The 23,052-nt window shown below is 41.2% G+C and overlaps 1 protein-coding gene across 3 annotated transcripts in view; it reads right to left on the reverse strand.

Moving 5' to 3' along the window:
- Positions 1–1,161: 1,161 nt before the first annotated feature.
- fbxw7 (F-box and WD repeat domain containing 7) overlaps positions 1,162–23,052 on the reverse strand; it is an 80,239-nt gene continuing 58,348 nt past the window's right edge. For 2 of the 3 annotated variants that reach the window (XM_028594425.1, XM_028594434.1), the window contains exons 2-11: positions 21,397–21,479; positions 19,648–19,789; positions 17,146–17,280; positions 14,749–14,872; positions 14,425–14,561; positions 13,676–13,789; positions 7,307–7,488; positions 5,240–5,465; positions 4,046–4,256; positions 1,666–1,934 (exon numbers count right to left, since the gene is read on the reverse strand). In XM_028594425.1, the coding sequence (XP_028450226.1) occupies positions 1,666–1,934; positions 4,046–4,256; positions 5,240–5,465; positions 7,307–7,488; positions 13,676–13,789; positions 14,425–14,561; positions 14,749–14,872; positions 17,146–17,280; positions 19,648–19,789; positions 21,397–21,479 (1,623 nt within the window). Of the gene's footprint in view, positions 1,935–4,045; positions 4,257–5,239; positions 5,466–7,306; positions 7,489–13,675; positions 13,790–14,424; positions 14,562–14,748; positions 14,873–17,145; positions 17,281–19,647; positions 19,790–21,396; positions 21,480–23,052 lie in introns of all 3 variants that reach the window. The other variant, XM_028594417.1, reaches the window with a different exon arrangement.

Here is a 23,052-nt window from a genome sequence, read left to right on the forward strand (position 1 = left end):
CGACCTGTCAGTTGATCCTTGTGATGGGTCTCCTCTGTTGCTTCAGACATCTTTGAATGGAACAACAATCACACACGGATACGGACAGTTCTCTCATTCACGTGTTAAAATCAATACATCTGCTAGTTTTTTTTTTCTTTGCCAGTCCACACAGCATTTGTACATTTCCCCAAAGAACAGGCTGAAAGAGCGTTGTCCCAAGGAATGTGTTTACAAGTTGCCCATTAACACGCTAACACACACACTCATGCACGCACACACACGCACCCCAACAGTGTACATCCCCTTGTTTCCTCTCTGCAGGCGATCACGCTCCTTCCTCTCAGCCTCGTAGAGGCACGTTTGGCTCAAGTTTCAGTGGCAAAAACAAACAAAACAGAAATGTTGGATGTTATATTTTGTGATCTTTTGTTTCTTTAAGTCCAAACATATAGAGTTCAATTTGGAATTTTGCCTGGGACTAAAACGTCACAGCAAGTAAAAGTTCCATCTCTCTCTTTTCCATTCAACTAGCAGCATAAATACAGTTTGGCCACTGGGAGAAAACAGTAGAGGGGAAGAGGCTGGGGGTTCAGGGGCATTAATCCACAGCGCTTAGAGCTTTGCTGCCTCTCGTCACAGCACTGGCATTGAGGAAACCACCCCAGCTAGACCGAAAAATTCTGGACAGCATTGATGTTTATGTGGAGACGGAGCTCCAAACCCAGGTATGTAGAAAACAAAAAGGAAGAACAAACAACTCGAATAAAAAGACGAAGAAAAAAAACCTTATGACATAATGACAGCAAACCTAAACAGAGCAGGTTTCTAATACTGGGATTTGTTGCTGTTGGCAACCGAAGAAGAGAAAAAAAAAAAAAAAAAAACCGTGAGAAACGCCTTTCATATGATAAACCAAAAACGTATTGAAATTCACAGTTGTGTTTGTGTGCGAAATTGTAAAGAAAACTACAGAAACCGAGTGGAGAACAATAAGAACGGAAACGGAGTGACAAGAAACGAGCCTGATTACAGGCTGAACCCTCCAGTCTCCCTCTCTCCTCCGATACAAGCAGCTCTTTAGGTGTGTGGAAATTTACCTTCCTTAATCTTTTCCTACAGTCAATGTTTTCTACTTTCCGGGTTGAGTGTATGTGTGTGGGTGCGTGCTCTGATGGGATGGGGGGGATCTTTAAAAAATAATATATCTCTGTACATCTCAAAATCTGTCAGGCTTGAGCGAAACCAAGTCTCTGTGTGAAGCGGACCCCAAACGGAAAGGGTTGAGTCACTTCAGAAGAGTTCAGTTGTCATCAGTCGTTCCTTTCTTCCTCTCTTCTTTCTCCCAGCCAATTGCGGGACAGACCGGTCGTGCACCGCCGCCCCGTTTCCAGCCAGATTCCCTCCGACTCCACCTCGTACTGGTGGTAGGGGCTCGAAAGCAGGGGCCGAACAGGTGAGAGGGTCTGTGGCTCTGTCAGTAACATTTTCCCATAGGGGGGATGGGGAAGATAATGGTAGAGGACAGGACAGCCCACTGTCAGTGGTGGTGGTTGTAGATTTTGCGAGTTTGGGTGAAGAGTTCTGGGCTTTGGCCCTCTGGTTTCTAGGTGCCTCCTCTCCCAGTCCCTCTCTATTCCTTCCTCTCCACGGTTCGCTCTCTTCGTCCTTCCTCACCACATCTCCTCACTTCATGTCCACGTCAAAGTCCAGCACCAGCAGCTTAGTCTCCTCTGTGCCGTTGCGGCTGCCCACCGCACACACCAGCTTGGTGTTGGAGGCCCGGATGCGCCACACCACACCGCCGCTGCCACCACTCTCAAGAGTCACCAGGTTTCGGATGAACTCGCCAGTCTTCAGATCCCACAGTTTAACTGTGCCATCGTCCGAGCTGGTGATGACAAAGTTCTTGTTGAACTGGAGGCACGTCACGGCGCTCTGGTGCTTGTGGGGACCTGAACACACAAAGAAACAGATGGTAAGAAGGATGTAAAGAAAGGCTTTAGCTCCATCCCCCTGGGCCTCTGTAGTTCCTGGTTTCATTTGGTCAAGCCATTTGTAATAAATATGTGTGTGATGTAGTGGGTAGAGACATGGATGGGTGACTTTGAAATAAAAGTTAGATACAGAATAAATAACTCGTAACAAATCTTCTGTTAAATATAGGGAGAATTCATCTCTTATTCCTGAAGTTGTTATGACAGTGTAGTGAATTCTTCTACTGTAGGCAGGCTTTAGGCTCGGGCCTGCCTCTGTTGCAGCTTCAGCTACACATCTGTGTATCTGTGTGTGTGTGTGTGTGTGTGGGCCACACTTTTAGTGAAGATGGCGGCTTTTACTGCCTTCACTGAGGTGACTTTATTTATGACTGAACGTGTGCAGTAACTTAAGATTTCCATAAGGGCTTGAAATGATATCTTAATTAAATCAATTAGGGCGACACAAAGCACAAACAAGCGCAGAATCAAGTGCTGGCAAATGAACTGCTTTTTTTTTTTTTTTAAGTTTGTTGCCATAGCAGCTATTTCATTCATCAGACACATTGAATTTCTTTCCTCTTTCACAATCAATTTGCAGACAGAATTTGTTGAAATCTCAGTCAACAAGCTTTCACTTCTTTTCCATTTCTGTCTACAGTTGGTTCAGAGGCTGCGCTATTTACCCCAGTATACAATACTGCTCTGCACCAACCCCCCAACATGCCTGCCTCTCTCCTCCCTCCCCTCTCCCTATTACCACAACAAAGCCTGCTCCATCATTACCTATACTCTCGCCAGCTGACAGTGACGACCTTGTTGTCGGCCTATTGTCTTATCAAAATACACTAATGAATAGCAGAAATTGTCCGCTGACCTAATTATATGACCTACAAAGTCCCCCAGCCTTCATCCCTTCACTGTAGTCACCCCCTCTTCACAAGACACACACAGTCGGTCTTATTCCTCCTTCTCTCTCTTCAGACTCTCACTGGGGCATCCCTTTGTTCAGTGGGGGTGCGTGTTGGTGTTTGTAGGACCAGCACCCAGGGTTGTAGTTTGCTAATGAGGGCATTTAGGGGTGAGGGGCGCTGGTGGTTGCTGCTGCTATTCAGCAAAGGATTTCCAACTTCCTGTGAGGCACCAGTGCTGCTACTAATGCAGTTTGAACTATTCAAAACACACAAAGGAAACGAGAGTGTAATCAGGACCAGCAGGCCCACAAGGTGTTGGCTCCGTACTGCCACACACAGACAAACAGGTCATTTATAGCCTGGGTTTTAATTGGACAGTCCGTTATAGCCAAGTCCCATCTTATGCACCTTTTGTTGTTGTTGTTGTTCAAGGCTTCTATTTGTATAACAGTTAAGTGTACATCTGAATGGTTCTGCAGCCTGGTGCATAAACTCACCACTTTGTACAGTCTCTACTTAATCTCGGTAATGACTATAATTCAAATATATTGCTTCAGAAATGGACATTTCACCTACTGTGGTCTATCATTTAGGTGACAAGCTGCAGAAAGACACTACCACCTAGTTACAGAAATGAAGAGACCTACAATAGACTAAAAAGGTAATGTATGCCAGAAGCAACCAATCTCAATCTCAAGTACCTCTTCACCACATGCTACGTTCCAAATGTGTATCCATTACTTTTAGACTTCTCACCATTTATCCATTACTAGCATCATTAGCAAACTATTTAGGCTTATGTCACACACTCTCGATATCACTCTTGAACTAGCTTCATACAATGCAACGCATGTTTGTAATAATAATGCAAGTCAATAATTCAACTTGTCTCCGGAAAACCTCCAGATTCTGCTGAAGTAAACACCTGCTGTAAGCAGCGGCAATTTCCCATCACAAGTGAATGTCAGGTTCATCATAAATGTCCATGAGCTCCTGCTGTAAACATCAGAGAATATTTTTCTCTGACATTAGTTCCTACCATTTTTTTTTTTTTTTTTAACCTTTCTGCCATAACAGCAGTTAAGTTGTGACTTACATCTGCTCAGGGGAGGTGCACATGTAAGTTCCACCTTAACTCTACATTTAAACTTGAACCTGCTGGGATGGGAGACTCACCTTGCAGTGTTTGCAGGCACTGGCCCGTCTTGATGTCCCAGATCTTGACAGTGGAGTCAGCGTTGCCTGAGACCAGGATGTTGTCTTTGAGCTCCATGCCGCTGGTGAGGGACTGATGCCCTGTTAGCGTGTGGATGCAGTTGCCCGTCTCCACGTCCCAGACCCTTATAGACGTGTCTAATGAGCCGCTCACCACGTGGATCCCATCAAACTAGAAGGCAGAGAGGATCAAAAGTTCAGCCCCGACATGTATTGATTTATTCTGAAAGCAGGCTGAATGTTCATTTTAAACTGGGTGAAAATCAAGTTGCCACTTCAAGATAACCGCAACCGTCACCTTAACTTGATACCTACACAGCATACCTTCTTTCTATTAACAAACTTAAGATTAAACTCATTGAAATGAATCAATTTTATTGATCCGTTAAACTTTGCTTCGTATTCCCATGTCCAATAGTAGAGCACCAACACTTTTAAAAGCCTAATGATGCAGCGTGCTACAAAAAAACAATCTATCTGTGCAGTAAACAGCCTCCTGGCTGAGCGTGATGGCACCAACTAAAAGTGCACTGTAATCACACAGAGTGGGTGAGAGGACACCTTAAAGGACACAGAGAGATGAATTAGAATCTCTTATTGGCATTTCTTTAAACCAATCACAATAATCTTGGGCGGTGCTGAGCGGCACCTCTGCAAAAATAGCCTCGGGAAGTCACTTGTTTTGGTGCACGTGTGTGCGTTCAAAAGTTGCTTTAGTCTTTCGACAGAAAACTCAGATTGGACAGATAGTCTAGCTAGCTGTCTGGATTTTAGGTTAACATTATCTGATATTTCCCACTCATTCTAAACAGCATGAAATAAAACAAAGTAATACTTCTATTAACATTGGCAGTTAAGTTGAATATTTAATTTGGCTCCCTAAAACAGTTTTTTGACAGTTTGTGATGCTACAGTGACTCGCCGTTGACATAGATTGATTGCTTTTCATTGGATGGTGCAATAGTTTCCCAGAAACCAGTTTACAGTCTTTACTAGATAAGATTAACTTTTAATGGTGCAACCTTTTTTTTTCTTTTTTTTTAAATCAAATTACTTATTTAATTTAAATTTAACCAGCTACTACTTTTAAGACCTTAGGGAGAACTTAACTGGATTTATGAATAGACTACAGAATGTGTGTCTGAAGCTGCTCACCTGTAATGAGTACACTCTGTTGGTGTGGCCCTGCAGCGTGTGGAGGCAGGTCTCCGTCTCGGGGTCCCACACTTTGACCATGAAGTCGTAGGCACCGCTGACCACCCGTCGCCCGTCATACTGGACGCAGCGCACCGCCGCCACGTGGCCCATGAGGACGTGTAAACACTGACCTGTCTCAATGTCCCAGACGCGCAGCGTGGCGTCACGAGAGCCACTGACCACCCTGAGACAAAACCAGAAAAACACAAAGGGTCAGGTACGTGTGGTAATACATTACGTTTTAAGTTAGACATTCAGTGTTGAAAGTATGAGTCTGGGTGCAGCACATACAGTTAAAACGGTTGAAAGGGTTGTGAAATTAATAGCCTTTATGTTGAGCTTCAATTTTTCAAAGGAGGCACATCTCCCACAAGTTTTAAACAATTAAATTTGATAGTCTACACAACTTCATTCATACTGTGGCAGCTGCATTGACAGAATAATGAGACCGGTATGAACATTTTCCTTCACTCCTCTGACATCGAGTAACCTACAGCATCACATTCATGTTCATACTTGAAAGTACAAAAACATCCATCCATTTAACTCAAACAGCCCTCCAGCAATGTCTTCACCCAGAATGGAAAAAAGAGATATATTATAGGTTACAGAATAGGAAACTCCCTTTAGGGAAGATTGTTGGTTGAGCTGTACATTTTTTTGTTTTGTTTGTACCAAGGATATTATTTAAGGTTATAATTAAAACATGAGAAAGGGAGGATAAAAGTATTCAAATCTGGTCACTGATTGACGAAGCTTTGATTAATTTCCATCAGATTCCTGATACTTCGCTAAAGACTGAGACATTCCTCCATATTATCTCTATTCACAAAAACATGCTGTAAATACACACAGAACACACTATTCATAAAATGCCTCACGGTGTTACACAGATGGAAATCACCAACATGTTATTCACTGTCTGCCTGCAGCTCACAGCATTTCCACTGAGTGAGTAATCAAATGCTACACAAAAACCTTGGTGGGCCCTAAGGCCATAAGAGCACTTTGAGTCTCCGGAGTGTAATACTGAGTGAATGAGCGAGCAGCAGTTCACTTAAGATGGCTCACAGGGTCTATTTAATCACTATGAGGCCGCATGCTCACTTTCATAGATACTGTCCTCTTTGAGTGTTGTAGAGATGCTCTTTTTGCTTGGTGCGAGTGCTGTTAAGTCAGGCATTATGATTCTAATAATTACAGAGCTTATGGGCACATTAAAGGAATTGTCCAAATGCTTATTTGGTTTGGTTTTGAGAGTTAGATGAGAAGACTGTCGTTTAAACAAAAAAGATATAACGTGTTATTTGGTGAGCTTTAGAGGCGCCGGCAATGGATTTTATTACCTTTGGGCAGAGCCAGGCTAACGGTTTCCCCCTGCCTCCAGTCTTTATGCTAAGATAAGCTAATTGTCTGATGGCTTTAGCTTAATATTTACCATACAGACATGAGAGGGGCATCGATCTTCTTATCTAAGTCTCGGCAAGAAAGCAAATAAGCGGATTTCACAAAATATATTAACTATTCCTTTAAGAGAAAGAGAATGTTAACAAATCAACTTTTAGATTTATGTACTGGTTTGCCATAACATTATTTGTAAAGCTCATTAAGGGCTGTTTAACAGTCACCCCATCCGAGCTGGCGTGCGCCAATGTGACGTCAAAATGACGTTGATCTCGCTGGCGGGCCAGGATTTTGAGTGTGCTATCATAATCAGTTTGTCAGAAAATAGTGTATAATCACACTATTCAGAAGCTCAAAAATGACATCTTAAAATGTCTTGTTCTGTGTGACCAACAATGCAAAACCTCAAGATATTCAGTTTAATATCACATAAGACAAAAAGAGCAGCAAATCCTCATCCTAATAGTCGATCAACTCATCAATTAATCAACTTATTTTTCAGCTCTAGAAGTATTAGTTAAATTTGCATCTTATCAAAAGCCCTAAGGTGCCAAAAGACACCACAAAAAAGTTTTTTTAATTTTACACTTGATAAAGCTTAACAATGAGCTTGCCCCATACCTTTTCTCATGTAGGTGCATGCAGCGCACTGTTGAGGTATGCCCATAGAGGGTGTGGATACATTCTCCTGTCTCTGCGTTCCAGACCTTGAGTGTGCGATCAGTGGAGCCGCTGATAATGATGTTGTCTCGCATCTGGGATGACCACACGCCCCCTGTGTGGCCCACCAATGTGCGCAGACACTGACAAGATCACAAAAGAAGAAGAGTCTTGATCAGTATAGTTCTCACTGCTACTGCAGCCTTTGGATGTTTGAAAAGTTACAAAGACATTTAGGGTGATTCATTCATATATTTCACATTCGAGTTTAAGAACTCAGAAAAATCATATATGTACATTTTCCCCCCACTGCGATCTCCTATTGCCTTCGGGAAGAAAAAAAAGACAAGTGCAATGACATTTCTGACCTTTTTTGAGGGAAAGAAGAACTTAGTCGTTCCCTACCTGCTGCTGCGCTTGGACGAAATCTCTCCCTGAGCTTTTATAATAGCTTTTACTTATCTGTTGGAAAAGCGGACTATTCATTCTCTTTGCTGAAAGGTCTGACGACTGTCTTCAATTGAAAAATGCACCCATTTATCCTCATTAGGGATGGTAGTTTAGCTATTGATAACAGCAGTTCTGGAAATATTTCTGATCAATTGAATTTGTGTCTCCACAAGTTTCTAATTTGCTCCTTGATTTAATTTTCCTAAAATGTATTAAATTAGAATCCTTTGGGGAGAGGAGCGAACTGTGGAAGAGGTCGGTGGCGAGTGCTGTGGATATAGTCGGGTTCAGAGTAGAGCGTGTCAATGAAGTGTTCAACATGTGACCCCCTGACTGCAGCTGATAAGCCGCTGAGCAGTGAATGGCGGCGCAGGGCGAGAGGTTTTTATTGCAGCGAGTGAGAGAGGAAGATGATGCCGCAGCCTGTCTTCCCCCTCTCCTGTGATAAAGATAATCACTTTGTTAACTGTGGGCCAATGGGGCATGACCTGACAATCAACCTCACTACAGTGTTAAAAGTCTCTTGTTTTATCACCATGGTCCTTTTTTTTAGATTTATACAGCAGTGACATGAATAATACTACAGCTGCAAAAACATCTGGCTGAATAACAATTTATTGTGCATTTAAAAGATGGCAAACACATGGCTAATTTGAGGAATAATGTGGTGCATTATTAGGATTATTTACAATGTTCTGACTGTCTAACAATTAGATTAATAATTAATAAACAATTCACATTTGTAATAAATATTTGCTTTTCTTCCCTAACACTTAACCACAGGCTTGCAGTTTATTGTAATCATACTCCCATAGATGCAAGATTGTTCGCGTGAATCAAAGCCACTGGTCGAGGTTCCAAGAACAAGAATCACAATGTGTGAATAGAGCCTACTCAAACACTGTGTGGGAAGAGAGAATACCTGAAACGAAGGGCTTAAGCGTCTTCATCGGTCTATGAAAGAAACATAAAATGAGGCCGTCCCTGAGAGTGAAAGAAGATTTGCATTCTTTTAATGAACCTTTTTTTAAACACATGGGGGCTTTCATACTATGCTTAACATTTGCATTATATTTTCTATTCATATAAAGAAAAACAGTGGGAGAGTATTCACTATAGCAGCCCCAGAGCTCTAGACCATGAAAGACTGGTTATTTACTGTCGTTTAAAAAAAGCCACATTCTTTGCCTTAGCAGGAAATATCAGAAAATAGGGATTAACAAGGCTAAAGCTCATAAAGCTAATTATTTGAAAAGGTTAAAAATAAACTACCACAGGTTAATAAATCTCATTATAGACTGACGCTGCATGTTTAAAAGATTACCTACAGGCTACAGTTGAATCGACATTCAGCACGCTTGAAGGACTAGCCACGTGGGGATATTATTTTCTGTTTTGCTCTTTCTGATCAGTGATCATGTGCAATAATGTATTCAATGGCCTCTTGATAGATAAAGTCATGAACTTGGTGAAGAGTTATTTTCTGCTGGGACACTTAAGCCAACTCAGCCGCCAAGAGCTGATGTGTCACGTATGCACAGATACACTGTATTCCACCACAGAATTACCATGGAGACACAAACTCACAGCCTCTGTTGTGCAGTCACACATAGCCATGGATAAATGCTTAACGGCTTTCATTAATTTAAGGGATACTTTGTTAAATTTTAGTCCAGCTCTGTGTCATCTTTGTGTGGGCAGTGTGTTTAGATGAACAGTGTTTGGCTTCGCTCTGTAGCGCCAAAGCACAGTTTGGAGCAGCTGAGTTCTGCCGAGATCATATCACCGGGCCTTCATGATGCATTCCGTGTAACCGGCAGATATTAACAGACCTCCGCTGCTCTGCTCAGCTTGGAATTCTGTGCGCTGCGGCCACGGAGGGAAGCCACACAGCATTTATCTGCACAGTGCCCATACTTCCATGACACAAAACTGGATTTAAATCTGCAAACTTTCTCTTTAAATTTGACAAGTAGTAATTTCCCTGTCTCCAATAATCTTAAATGTACAGCTCAAAAAGCAATCTCTAATCTCTGTTAGTTTAAAAAAAAAAAAAAAAAAAAAAAAAGGAGAAGGTAATCTGGGTATCCATGCAGCTTAAGCATCTGGCAGAGAACACCTCTCCCTGGGTATGACAGCAGTCCATAGAGGTCTGCCATCTTAGATCGGCCTGACAGCTGAGACTGCTGCTGACAGATGCCACCAAGGACATGCGCTGCTCTGTTAAGCACCCGGCATCCACCTTAAAATCCTGATATGGGTGCAGCCGTTTGTGTTTGGAAGATTGACATATTTCACTGAAACTGGAGGACACGCAGAGACAAGGGTCCATCAGGTAAAGACAGGGCCTTCAACTGTCGTCTAAGCAACTGCTGCTACAGCAGGAAAACAAGCTTTTTGAAATTTCTTCCAGACCGCAAATCCAAACTACACATGCAAGCTTCAACAGATTAATTTTACATGTTTAATCTCTAATGCAATACTTTCACCACAATCAAATCCCCATTCTCTTACCTGATCGCTAAGCAACGGCCCAGGGCTATGGAAGCATTTACATATGTGCTCATATTATCATTCCGATTGCCTCACAGCAAGGGTCCAATTTACTTTGTTTTATATAACAAGAGAAATCAAGGGGAAGACCAAACTGGCAGCAAAGATGAAACATTAGCAGATATGTTCTGCAATGCTGCACTGACGAGTATTTGTTGAAACATTAAAATGAAGCTATGTTCATGCAAATAACCCTGTCAATGTGATGGGACACTTTAGTTTCTAAAAATGCCCAGCGATTAAAAAAAATAAATAAATAAATAAATAAAATATATATATATATATATATATATATATATATATATATATATATATATATATATATATAAAAAAATTAATAGAAACATCTGTTACAATCTTGCCAGCCTCATAACTGAAGCATTATTTAGAGATGTGCTCTGTGCGGAGGAAACAAGATAATATTGTGACACAGCAAAGTGATGTAACACCACTTGATTCACCCCACATCACAGGAGGAATCTTTTCATCGCTCTAAATTGAACACAAGGTTTCTGAGGAAAGGCAGCACAAGTGGCCAAGAAGAAGTGTTAACGCTGCTCTACCTCTGGCACAACTTGTCTATGGTGTGACCAATTTCTTTTTCCGTCTCATCAATTTAAATCCTCTACCTGCAGTGCAAGCTGCCAGAGCTGCATTTCAAATCTCTCCTCTGAAGAAAAAGGACAGAATTAACTGATCTCCGAGAGTTTGAGCCAGTTTACCCTTGTAATCTATAATCGTCCAACAAACTCATTTTTGCAGGGACTGCTTTTCTCCTGATGAATGGAAAACAACTCGTTATAGAGCATGTAGAAAAGACAAGAAAACCACATCTTCAGTCTAATGGCGTCACGCTTCAAAAGGAGAACGTTTAAAGACTAACATCAGAGCTCTTCCATCTCTGGTCTGCTATCTCTTATTGATCCTGAGTAAGACCTATGTTCTGGTGTTGGTGGCTGAGCTGTGGAAGGGTACGCCGAGCTTTCTCCGAAGTCCGAGGATTAATGTGAGAGGTAAAAGATGCACCAAGGTCAAACAAATCACTTTTAAATGGAACATTATAGAGCAGATACCATATGTAAATGGGAAGGAACGGATATTGGCATGTGGATTGGGAGCCAAAAGAGACATTCATCCTAGGGCCAACTCAAACTGTGTAACACCTCGAGATCACTGATAGCCACTTTACAGGCCGGAATCTAACGGGGATAAACTGACGGCGAGAAAAAACCTAGCAATCAGGTCCTCAAATACGCTGGCAGAGACTATATAAAGAACGTTGACAGCAGAGGAAAGACAAATGCAGGTGCTGATAATACCATTGTATTTTTATTTTACAGTTTTACTGACGGCCACTACACCCAAAATGGTCGACGAGGCTCAATTGGCCATTCCTCTCCAGTGAGAGATTCTCTCTCTGGAGTTGAGAGCTAAGGAAGCAAAGAGATGAAATCCAGAGGGGGGGGTTGTGCTCTGAATAAAGCACCCAACAGAAATGGATTTAGGCTCATCTCTTCTTCATGACTAATGTAAACAAACAAATTGGAGGTGGATTAGTGTTGTAGAAACCATAGACTGGTAAGGTGACTCAGCGCAGATTTCCACCACCAATATGGAGCCGATGCAGCTGTAACGCAACAACCTTCCATCCAGATGTTAGTCTTTGGCTGAAGGAGAGCCAAATCGTGCTCCATGCCTATCGGATGACCTTGGTGAGATCGGTTCAGATCAGCAAATGCTGGGACTGATATGCGTGTAATCACCAGTTGGCTGAATGCCAACTATCCTATCTGTTGGGCCGAGTCTTTAAAGCAATTAAAAGCAACAGAAAGAGAAACCGACTGCAGTGTGATCATGCAGAATATCAACTTCTCTGAAGGGTTTTCTTTGAATGTATTTTTATTTTTGTTCACAGCCCAAACGTACCTCATTCATTAGCAAAGCAAAGGTAAAAAGAATGGAGACAAATATTCAACAACAGTTCAGAGGATTTGTTTTTTGAAAAGCTCTTTTGAAAATAGAGTCCAACACAGAGGCATGAAAGCGCTGTGATTCACAACCATCTGTGAACCTCTCTCCAACACCAGAGTACAACCACTGCTTTTCTTTTTAATACACAGCGTAAAACTGCAGCCAAGGCCTGTGTGGCTGCACCAGCTTCAGCTATGAATACTAACAACTCTTGCGGACATGTGCTGTGTAACAAGTCTGCAAAACGGAAAAATGTAAAAGGACGCACTAGACAAAAATAGATCGAAGATGCAGTTAAGTGTCAGATAGGAAATCGGTTTTGATGTAAAACATGCTACTTAAAATGACAGGAAGTCTTATAAATAGGGCTGTCAATCGATTAAAAAAAATTAACTAATTAATTGCACAATTTGCTGTAATTAATCGCGATTAATCGCTTTTTTAAATTGAGACTGAAGATTATAATAATGGATATTTAAATGCTAAATCACTTAACTTTGCAAATATGAAGAAAAAACCAAACAAGGAAAGGTTCTGCTAAGTTCAGAATGTTTAATATCTTTCAGAACAACAGCAGCAACAATTTGGCTTATTTAGTCCTGCTGAAGGCTGCTGGAAACGGCTAGAAACTGTCTGACTTGAGAGCAGATTTTTGTCACCGTCCCCGGCTGCTGTCGCCTGCTCTCGTCTACTTTACAGGCGAGGCGCAGTTCATCTCCAACGAGCCGAGAGTTCAGTCGCCGGCAGGGCAGTCGGGAATCACCCGGAAATGACGAGCGGAATGAGGTGACTAGTCTCTCAAAATCTGACAAAAATCTTCTACACTGACCTTTGTTGAGCTGAAATGAAGACAGATTCAGCAACTGCAAGGCCTATTTCTCGCTTAAAATGTTTTCAGAAACATGTTTCAGTGAACTATTTTAGTACAATATGAGATCGTATTCTGAACGGCCGCCATGACAGTCTGGCTTTGGATTTCCGGAGAAAACAAACCCATGTGACGCGTTCGTCCAATCAGCTGCCGGTTTTCATTACAGTAGCACCGCCTGCTGTTATGTAGACGTATTACGTTTCTCAGCCGCCACATGAAGTAAACAAACACAGCTGCGTTAATTTCGTTAATTAAACGAGTTAAATATAAAAAAATTAAGGCGAAAATGAACGCGTTAATTTTGACAGCCCCACTTATAAATAATTAAGATGTGTCCGAATCAACAAGTCTGAAAAATGTATGAAGTTCAGTCAACTTGAACTACATGCTTTAAATCGATTTAACGTCTGACCACAGTGCAGAAGGAAAGGAAGCCATTAAGATAAAAGGAGAAAACCAGAAATAGAAAAGCAGTTAACCCATACCTTTCCTGTGATGGCCGACCAGACTTTTAGCGTGTTGTCGTCAGAGCCGCTGACGATGCGGTTGCCACAGAACTGGAGGCAGGTGATCACATGGTCATCATGACCTTTCAACACCTTGAGATGGGACAGACAAAAAGAGATGCAATGAGAAGGACATGGAGGACAGGGGGGGATGCAGAATGACACAGCAAGAATTGAGGCTGACAATGACAAGTCTCCGGTGCTTTGTACATCAAAGAGGAGATAAGAGGGAAATGTCACCAAGTGCTGCAGTGTACACAGCTCTTTAAGCAGTGTGTGTGTGTGTGTGTGTGTGTGTGTGTGTGTGTGTGTGTGTGTGTGTGTGTGTGTGTGTGTGTTTCATACTGTGTCACAGCACTGCTAGCTCAGCAAACGACAGATGCAAAGGAGTATGAAGAGCACAGTAACCAAATTTACATCAGTGTCGCCCTAAAACGACCCGCTGCTGTTTCGAAAGGAGCAAAAGCATACAAGGCCCATTTTTGGATCAGCTCTAGCATGCTGGTCATGCTTTATGGGAAACTTCTGAACAGGCAAAAGACAAAGGAAGTCTTTAGATGAGAGTAAGATCCTCCGGTGCTGCAGCTCAATTATTATTCAACAAGAATACTGCAGAGTCCTGACCTATCACTAACTTTCCATCTACTTTCTGTGACTCCAAGCCATTAGATATCAGATCTATAAGAGAAGCTACCCTGTGAGGAATGTAAGTTTAAAGGAAAAGCTACCTTGGGTGATTTGAGGTCCCCTCTCCTCCAGTTGGTGTCTATTCTGTGCTGCCTGATGTAGGCACTCTTCCAGGGGCTGTGAGTGAAGCCAGGCTTGACGATTTTCCTCTTCTTGAGGGGCAGAGGCTCATCGATGCCTATGAGGAGAGAGATGGATGCAGATTGGACTAACGGGAACGTGTTACCCCTAAAAGTTTTTTTTTAAAAAAAGGTATAACTGCATCTTTAAGCACAGCATTGCCCACGGCAGTAGCTCCAGACTGCTCCCGCTGGGTGACTGCATTTTCTGTCTGTCTGCATCTGTTGCAAAGACTTAAGACTCACCTTCTTCCCTGCATTTCTCCCTCCACAGCAGGTTGTCTTCTGCCAGGATGCGCCAGTAGCGACACGTCTGGGCTGCTTGGAGTAGGTCCTTCGGTTCCAGGAATGACAGCACATACAAAGCCAGCTGTTGAAAGACAAGGAATGTGAGAGGTGTAAATGGAAAAGGAAACACAAAAAGGAACATTTATTCACTGCTGCAGGTGTATACAACTGTACAAGCCCCTTATAGAAGACTTTATGTTTGAAGCAACTAAATCACAATATTGTGAGACACATTAACAGCATGAATCTAACTGACAGGGTAGACAATGGTATTACCATAGAATTGAGTCAACATTTCTATTAAAGCTGAATAAAACAAATACACAATAGGAGCTTGACACAGCTAGTAATAATGCCGGGGCTACAGTTCGTTAAGCCAAAGCCGGCCTAAAAAGACACAAAACCTGGTATGACGAGTATAAATTTGGACCCCTCAGCAATGGGGGTGGGGGGAGAATGTTCTGCTATTTTTTTCAAACATGTACAACAGGTGTATATTTGGACAATGTCTGTTGCAACTATGAAATAATGCGGTCGGTCCAACCATTAGGACAATATCTTGTCCTCTGTATAATCATCATCATAAAACGTGTAAGGATTATGGGTTCATTTTGTAACCCGCAAATATTGTTCTTCTATTATATTACAATAATCCGAGATGATAATGACCCACGGCACGCTGTGTGACAAAATTCAGAAGAGGATACCGGGGGCCGGTTTCACAAAGACATTTTAGACTGAATTGTAAAGATAGGCCAGTCCCAATTTTGCTCTTAGATCTAGTCTATCTGCAACTATTTTTCATCATCATTTTCACCTTCATCATCATTTTCTTGATTAGTTATTTTCAATTTCTCAGCCTGAGGAGCTTGTTTTGTTCGACCTAATGTCGAACAAAACGATATTGAATTTACCATAATTTATGATAAAGGATCCTGTCATCAATAAATCCTCACAATTGAGAATCTGGAACAAGATAATTAGTTGGGCAATTTATTTGCCAAACGATTAATGAATTATATAAATCAATACTATTTTCTCTCAAATATTTTTTTTTTTGTATTGTTATACTCTTTGCTGCATATTCTCAGTAAATCACCCCTGTAACTGTTGAATCTTGTTTAATCTTCTGGAGCAAACCGAGCTGAGAGGTTTGACACTGCAATGTGTTTTTACTTAGTTGATTTACCCAGAATTCATTGCAAATTAGTCCAGTTAAGATAGTCAAGAGCTAGGCAGCTGTGCAACAGAGGGATTTAGACGTCCATCTGAAATCAGACTATTTGTTAGATTTAGGCCACAGTCAAAGTCTATCTTTGTCAAATCGGGCCCCTGATCTGAATCTCATTGTACCTTCATGGAAGATTTGGAGAGGTTTCCTTGTAAAATATCCGACCTCACGCAGTTCAAAACTTCTTTGACAGCATTTCAAAGAGGACTGAGGGTCACCATGAAGGACATACCCGGTGAAAGTATTCCGGTATCAAAGTTTAGTTTTAGGGATATTTCAAATCACTAGTCCCAGACAACATCCACAAACCTTGACATACCTAAATCACCTGAAAGCCTGTCTAAGCCAGTAGTCATTATTGGGCTACAGGATATGTCAAAGGTTTTATGAATGGACCTCGAGCGATTGCTTTTTTTTTTAAGCCCAACACACCGCCTTCTGCAGATTCTCTAGGTGGTTTCAATTTCAACTGTATCTATAGTGCGGCCACAGGGATTGTCCTGTTAACATTTCTTGACAGCCCTTCAATATATTTCCAGCAGCTCCAGCAGAGAGGGCAGACAGGATTATCAAAAGAAGGAACAGGATATAATGAAGGAGAAACGGAAAAAGAATGAAAAGAGCGGGCAGATTTCCTAGTGAGAACACACACGATGCTGTTGTGTATCTGGCTTTAGAGCAAGTGGTGCTGACACCTTGAAACTTTGCATCCTATTGCCTCCCTCTATGCTCCACCAGCCCCCTCCTTTCATCCCAACACCTGCCAGAGAGAGACAAGGTGTTAAGTATTTGATCAGCTACAACAGATACGGTGGATTGAGGCGGTTTTGTAAGAATACCTTATGTGATCTTATCGTCAGCGTGGCACTTTAGATTGTTTGTATTGTCAGTTATGATGCAGATCAGAAACAAGACACCCCACTATGGATGTTAGATGATCTGAAGGAAGACTGCGACAGGATTACGGCTGGAAAGGAAGCCTCGTCTCTGTCACATTCACAAAACAATGTCTATTACAAGGGATTCCCATGGGAGTTCAGGTCAGACGGAAGAGGAACATGAGGAGAAGGACTAGAGATGAAGTTGTGTACTGATAACAGAAAAAGGGGGATTCAGGAACTCACCTCTTTGGGCAGCAGGGAGATAAAGTCTCGCTGAAACTGCGGCTCGATCACCTGCATCATATGCTTGACTTGTGTGGGCTCACAGCTGTCTATCAACTCATCCAGCGCCAGCAGCTTCTCTGGGCCAGTCCAGCTCTGGAACACAGAGGAACTGGTTTAACAAAAATGGCATCCTCTACATTACATTCATTTAGCAGACCCTTCTGTCTAAAGTGACTAAACCTAGATTGGAAGTAAAGCTACACTTCATATTATTAAAAAAATTCAACTGCAAGTCTCAATGCACAGCTGGTGCCAATGGGGAAAAGGTGTAGCCATTAAAAAAAATACTGAGCTGCAAGGGTCGTCAGCCATGTTAAGATGCTTCTGACCTTTATCACGGCTAAACATAATGTTCTTTTTCAAAACGTTAAAGTTTCCAGTTGCACGGTTATTTATTCGCTGCTTGCTTTTCAGGAGCACCATGTTCACTTACTTTGCAATTTCAAACACAGCGTAACATTCCTATAATTCCTCTTGTATCTAGTTGTGTTTAGTGACTCTGCAATTTCTTTTTTATGTACCAAATCATGTACTAATACACTTTCTGCAGTACAACATTATAGGGACTGACTTGTACAGCGATGTATGCAATTGGCTTTTATTGCTTTCTATTTCACTGCAGTCTTTACTCTGTGTTCTCTTTGTACTGTCCTCTCTAGAGGTTCTCAAAATAAAGGGAAAAATAGGTTTGGCTATCACAGGTGGTGATATACTAGTGAACTCTGTTAGCAGAATATTAATTTGGATTGCCACACCCGACACAGCTGTAAATAGTGAGTGTTAACTGAAAAACATAGCAGTGGGGCGTTATGGCCTGATTGTGCCAATTTATCGGTGTCAAACTAGCCGCCTAAGTGTGCTTGCGTATGCTCTTATTTTACGTTGATTGGAGCGCCTTGGAAACGCACTGCCTTGTGCAAGGTGTCTATAACACGTTAATGTTCCCTACGTGCCTTCCACAGCAGCGCAGAGTTGCTCGAGGCACCTGCCTATTTCTAGCAGCCAACACAGAGGAAAATTTGAACATCAGGAACCACACTCTATCAACAACATTATTAGAACTCTGTGGGGTTATTTCTTCTGCTTGAACATTCAGTTGTTTAACGCTGGCTGATGACTAGCACTGCACCGTATGTTGGACTCAACAGCTGTAGCTGTTTTTCTCTGTGGAGCGATGAAATCTAACAATGATTACAAGCTACAAGGCAGGAAGGAAAATCTGGCACACTCAAACCACCTGTAATTTGGCAGCTAAAAGCTTTAGCCAGAGGTGCTGGTTCTGGAGATAATCAGGGGGTTCAGAGACCTCCTGAGACATGAGTGGCATCAATCTTCTCATCTAACTTCCACCAAAAGTGTGAATAAGCGTATTCTCCAAAATGTTATCTAAACCATGCGTGTCCTTGTGTTTGTCTTTTAGAGTGCAAAACCCCAAAATAAGAAATCAAAAAAGTTTCGACGTATTTTTTGTGAAAACAGTCTTTCTAGCTAATAGTATGCTGCCGTGTAGTTTCCCTCCAATAGCGGCAACAGGCTAGGACTGGACTGGGGAATGTATAGAATGTAAGTTTGAGGTTTAGCTGCCTGCAGCCTGAACTGTCAAATTAAAGACCGTAGACTGCAGCAGGTCAGGCTTGAAGAGTAATATACGTAAAATAAACACTGAGGTGTCACAGGTTCGCCCAGCTATTCAAACATAATGAGTTTAAGCTCTCTAAGGTAATGAAGTCCATGGCAACCTATTCTATAGGAAATCATAGAGACCCCATCAAGGCTAATATGTTTAAATGACATCCTATTTTCCATGAAGTCTGGAATCACTAGAGCTGAAGTCTAAGATGAAAGAAATGACTCCATTATGTTGCATCTGTACAGACGATGATAATATAGAAAGATTAATATAGAAATAGGGTAAACTATAAATACAGTATTATATTTTAGGTCTTTATCGGTCTATGTTCTCTACAGACACTGACCGTAATCACTGAAGTGGTCGAAACAAGATACAAATAACGTTGTCTATTCTTGCTCATCATGGACACAAAATTACCTCTTAAAAGATCCAAAATCTGCATTATTGTCCCTGGATAATGCAGTAAAGATACACAACAAGGTAACCGTAGGCTTAGATTATACTGCAGTGACTTTAACGTCTTAATATCAGAGGACAATAGAAGACAACATGTGTTCAACTTTTAGTACAGACTATAAGTCTACAGTAGAAACGTAACTCTGCTTTAAAGTCTGAACAGGTACGGCTAATTCCAATTCCACGCTACAGTGGCTTTGGTAATGTGGTGGGCCAGAACAACAAGGCAGCAATTATCTCTTAGACTAAGTGAACATTGATTGGGCACAACATCTGCTTTTTGATGAGCTTTTGCTCAAGGGGCTCGGAGTTGCCCGTGGGGGAAAAAAAAAAAAAAAAAGGGACGAAGAAGAAAACTCCGCTGTGCTCACCTGAAATGTTCGGAGCCATTCTTGGAGACCCGTGGGTGGCTGGATTGAGGTGATGCGCCGTCTCTGCTGCCCCTGACCATTGGCTGTTCTGATGTGGCCAAATGTGGTGGGTGTGGCTGGACATGGGACAATTCCTGTCGGGCTGCAATTTAAGGAAAAAGAAACCCTTAGAAGCTGCTAACAATAATAATAACAATAATAATAACAATAATAATAATAATAATAATAATAAGACATCTTCACAGACGATTGACCAACAGACATTAGAGAGAGGACATAAAAGCACTGCTTTCCACAAGAAGTATCACAAAAATATAGAAACATTAGGAATACATTACAGACATTTAAAGGATACACTTTTAATGAGAACAATAAACTCGATAGGAGGGCATTTTTTGTTTTTCACAGATTCATTTTGCTGCAACCTTTGTAGATTTGTCAACCAGAAATTATTTTGTAGTGGACAAAAACATAAAAGATGGCCCATGGGTCCCTGCAACAGCAAATAATGCTAAGTTAAATATTTAAAGCTGCACTAAAAGCAATTTTGCCAATCTTTGATTTAGCAATAGAGGTATACAAAAAACTAAATTAAAGCTTAGCGAGATCTGATGATTGTCCTTCAGTTTAAGAAAGCTTAAAGGAAGTGCATTCTGCTAGGCAAATAAAAAAAAAATGTATTCTTAAATTATGCTAATTTACTGAAAAGAGGTGTTGTTATAATAAAAAGGTAAAATCTTGTTTATTATGAGATTATGTAACAATAATACAGCTGCTGTTGGAACTGAAGAATAGAAATGACTTCTGAGCTGTGTAAAAAAAAAAAAAAAAAATACTGTTTTGTTGTACAGTTCTAGCAAAGAAAGCTAAATTTACAACCGTAAATTCATACTTGACCAAAACATTGTGGTTTCAGAACAACAAGGATATCATTATGTCCTAATCACACGTTTACTAGTTTCAAACTGAATGCTATCCTGTTGGTTACAGAAGGAGAAGCAAATCTGACGTGCACTATGGCGAAATCCCAAAAAACTTTAGTACATTTATTTTATTTTTATTTGACAGGCACAGTGCATATTAATACAAAATATTGGCCTGAAAGTACCAGGATATATATTTTTTTCCTTCACAGTATGCACAATCCTACAGATTTCTGTCGGAGTCCAGATTCTCCTGTTGTAAGAACTTGGATGTGAAAAGCAGCACAGGACTTCAAAGGGCACCCATGTGCCCTTGTAACGTAAGGGCAGTGGGAGAAACCATCCAGTAGGCACCCTCAATACCCCAGATTCTGCTTGCTGACAGCAAAATGGAAAGCTGGGGGTCCATTTCATTATGGATTCATTTTTAATGGGAGGGGAAGCTGAGACGGAGCCAGCTACATGGCAACATTTAAAGTCAAGTGGCTGTATTCAGTCTGAATTTTAATGTGGCTACATGTGAACACGTGCATTAAATATTGAGGGTTAGAGAAACATCTGGGGCTGCTGGCTGGATGCTGGATATACAATATGATGTGAAGCATTATTCTGTTTGAAGACACATAGCTTCTTTGTTCATACCTCTTTTATTATTTCTTTTCATGGTAGCATCATTAATGTGTATAGCACTAAATTAAGGAGATATGCCTCTTTAAAATGTCATTTCTACTTAAGGTAGGAAACAAATGCAGGACACTGCAAGGAAATATGGGAGAAGGGGTGTCTCTGTTGGGAGGTCTTAGGGGTGAAATCTAGGTTGCTTTACCTTGGATACTCAGGGCCTTTACAGGGCTTTTTTCCTGAAGGGAAAGATCGGACCTCGGGGCCATGGTCCAACTTTCTTTTCATCTGAAAAAGAAAGAAGAAAAACATGAGAAACCAACAGAGCATAACACTGGTGGACACTGAATTTTAAAACACAAAACCTAATGATTACACTACATTCTTCTGAGAAGTAAATACAAATGTACACCATATAGAATTTGGTTGGAGGGGGCAGTTCTAGCATGTGTTGTATAATCCATCATTGTTTCTTTCCTTTCTCATAACTTTCTTTCAAAAACAGAATCTAAGCCACTTTACTTTTTGATTGAGAAGCCAATTCTTGAAACGCAAATTTAAAAAAGGAAACGGACGTTTATAAAAACGGGTGCAAGCTGAAAATTGCTTTTGCAAGTCAGACTTTGTTAACATCATGTCTGAAATCCAGCATATTAAAATACAGACACCCACCACAGTCTTGCAACAGCTTTATGCAAATAGGAAATTAAACTTTAATGCATAGGCTCAAGATTCCAAGTATTAACATGTTCCATAACAAAGCAGAGAGGTAATGACCTATCTGTGGTTGAGGCAGCGCAACATTATGAGATAGCTCGATCGAAAGCATGTTTAACAATGCTGTGCTTTATTTTGATAATGTTCCATGTTGGAAATCCTTGAGCAACCAGACACCCCATAATATCCAGAGGCACTCGCACATTCACAAACAAAACTCCAAGTGTACACCATGTTCATGCACACAATATAACCACAAAGTACAAAAGGGAGGATAGAGGGTGCATTCTTTGGCACTGACGTTTTCATACTGATACTTGAGAAACAAAAACAGTGCAAGTCAGTTCTTTATTTCTTTCTATCACCTGCATGTGTACACACCACCGAGTCCCTGTTACCACCTACCCAACTGCACAAACAAAGGAGCCTGTGTGAGCCCGGGCGAGCCAATTTTCTTCATCCTATGCCTGCCACTCTCTGGCAAGGCCTCTCACCACACACACAAGTGATCACCATCTCATTGCCGGTCCCTCATGTTTCACAAGCTAACTGAATAACTGAACTGAAGTGTCTTGCCAAAATAAGATATATAATGTAACAGTCTGGCCTTGTTTCTTGATAAATTAAACGGTTTCATGTTTAAATTAAAGCTTAGCGAGATCTAATCGTTTTGGACTTCACTTAAAACAAGGTATGTAGGACCCACCAGCAGTACCAACATCATAGTGCAGAATGATTCCTTCCTGTTTTTCCATCAGGTAATAAGATTTTTTTGTACTTCCTTTTAGGATCAGTTTGTCTACAGTTCCAGCCTGTTGTGCTGCAACAAAATGTGTTGCTGTTCCAGAACTTCCATCTGATCTCCTGCAACTGTAAAAACTGATAATGACTTTTAAAAAGCAGAAACCACATTGAAGATGAACTGTTTTTCTCCCCCCTTTTGAGGCAAACAACTGCATTTTTGGAATGTTATTGTAGCATTGGATCTTACACAAGAAAACAGCCCTGGACATTTGACTCCATACTGTCTGGCTTTACAGTGGCATGATTACACGTCTCTCCTCAAGAAGTGGGTCTTTTGTTTATCACTATAATTTGCATTTGGTATCAATACAGGCTACCTCAGTATTTAATGTGGAGTACA

This window comes from Perca flavescens, chromosome 2, assembly GCF_004354835.1.
Source record: "Perca flavescens isolate YP-PL-M2 chromosome 2, PFLA_1.0, whole genome shotgun sequence".
Taxonomy (NCBI): domain Eukaryota; kingdom Metazoa; phylum Chordata; class Actinopteri; order Perciformes; family Percidae; genus Perca; species Perca flavescens.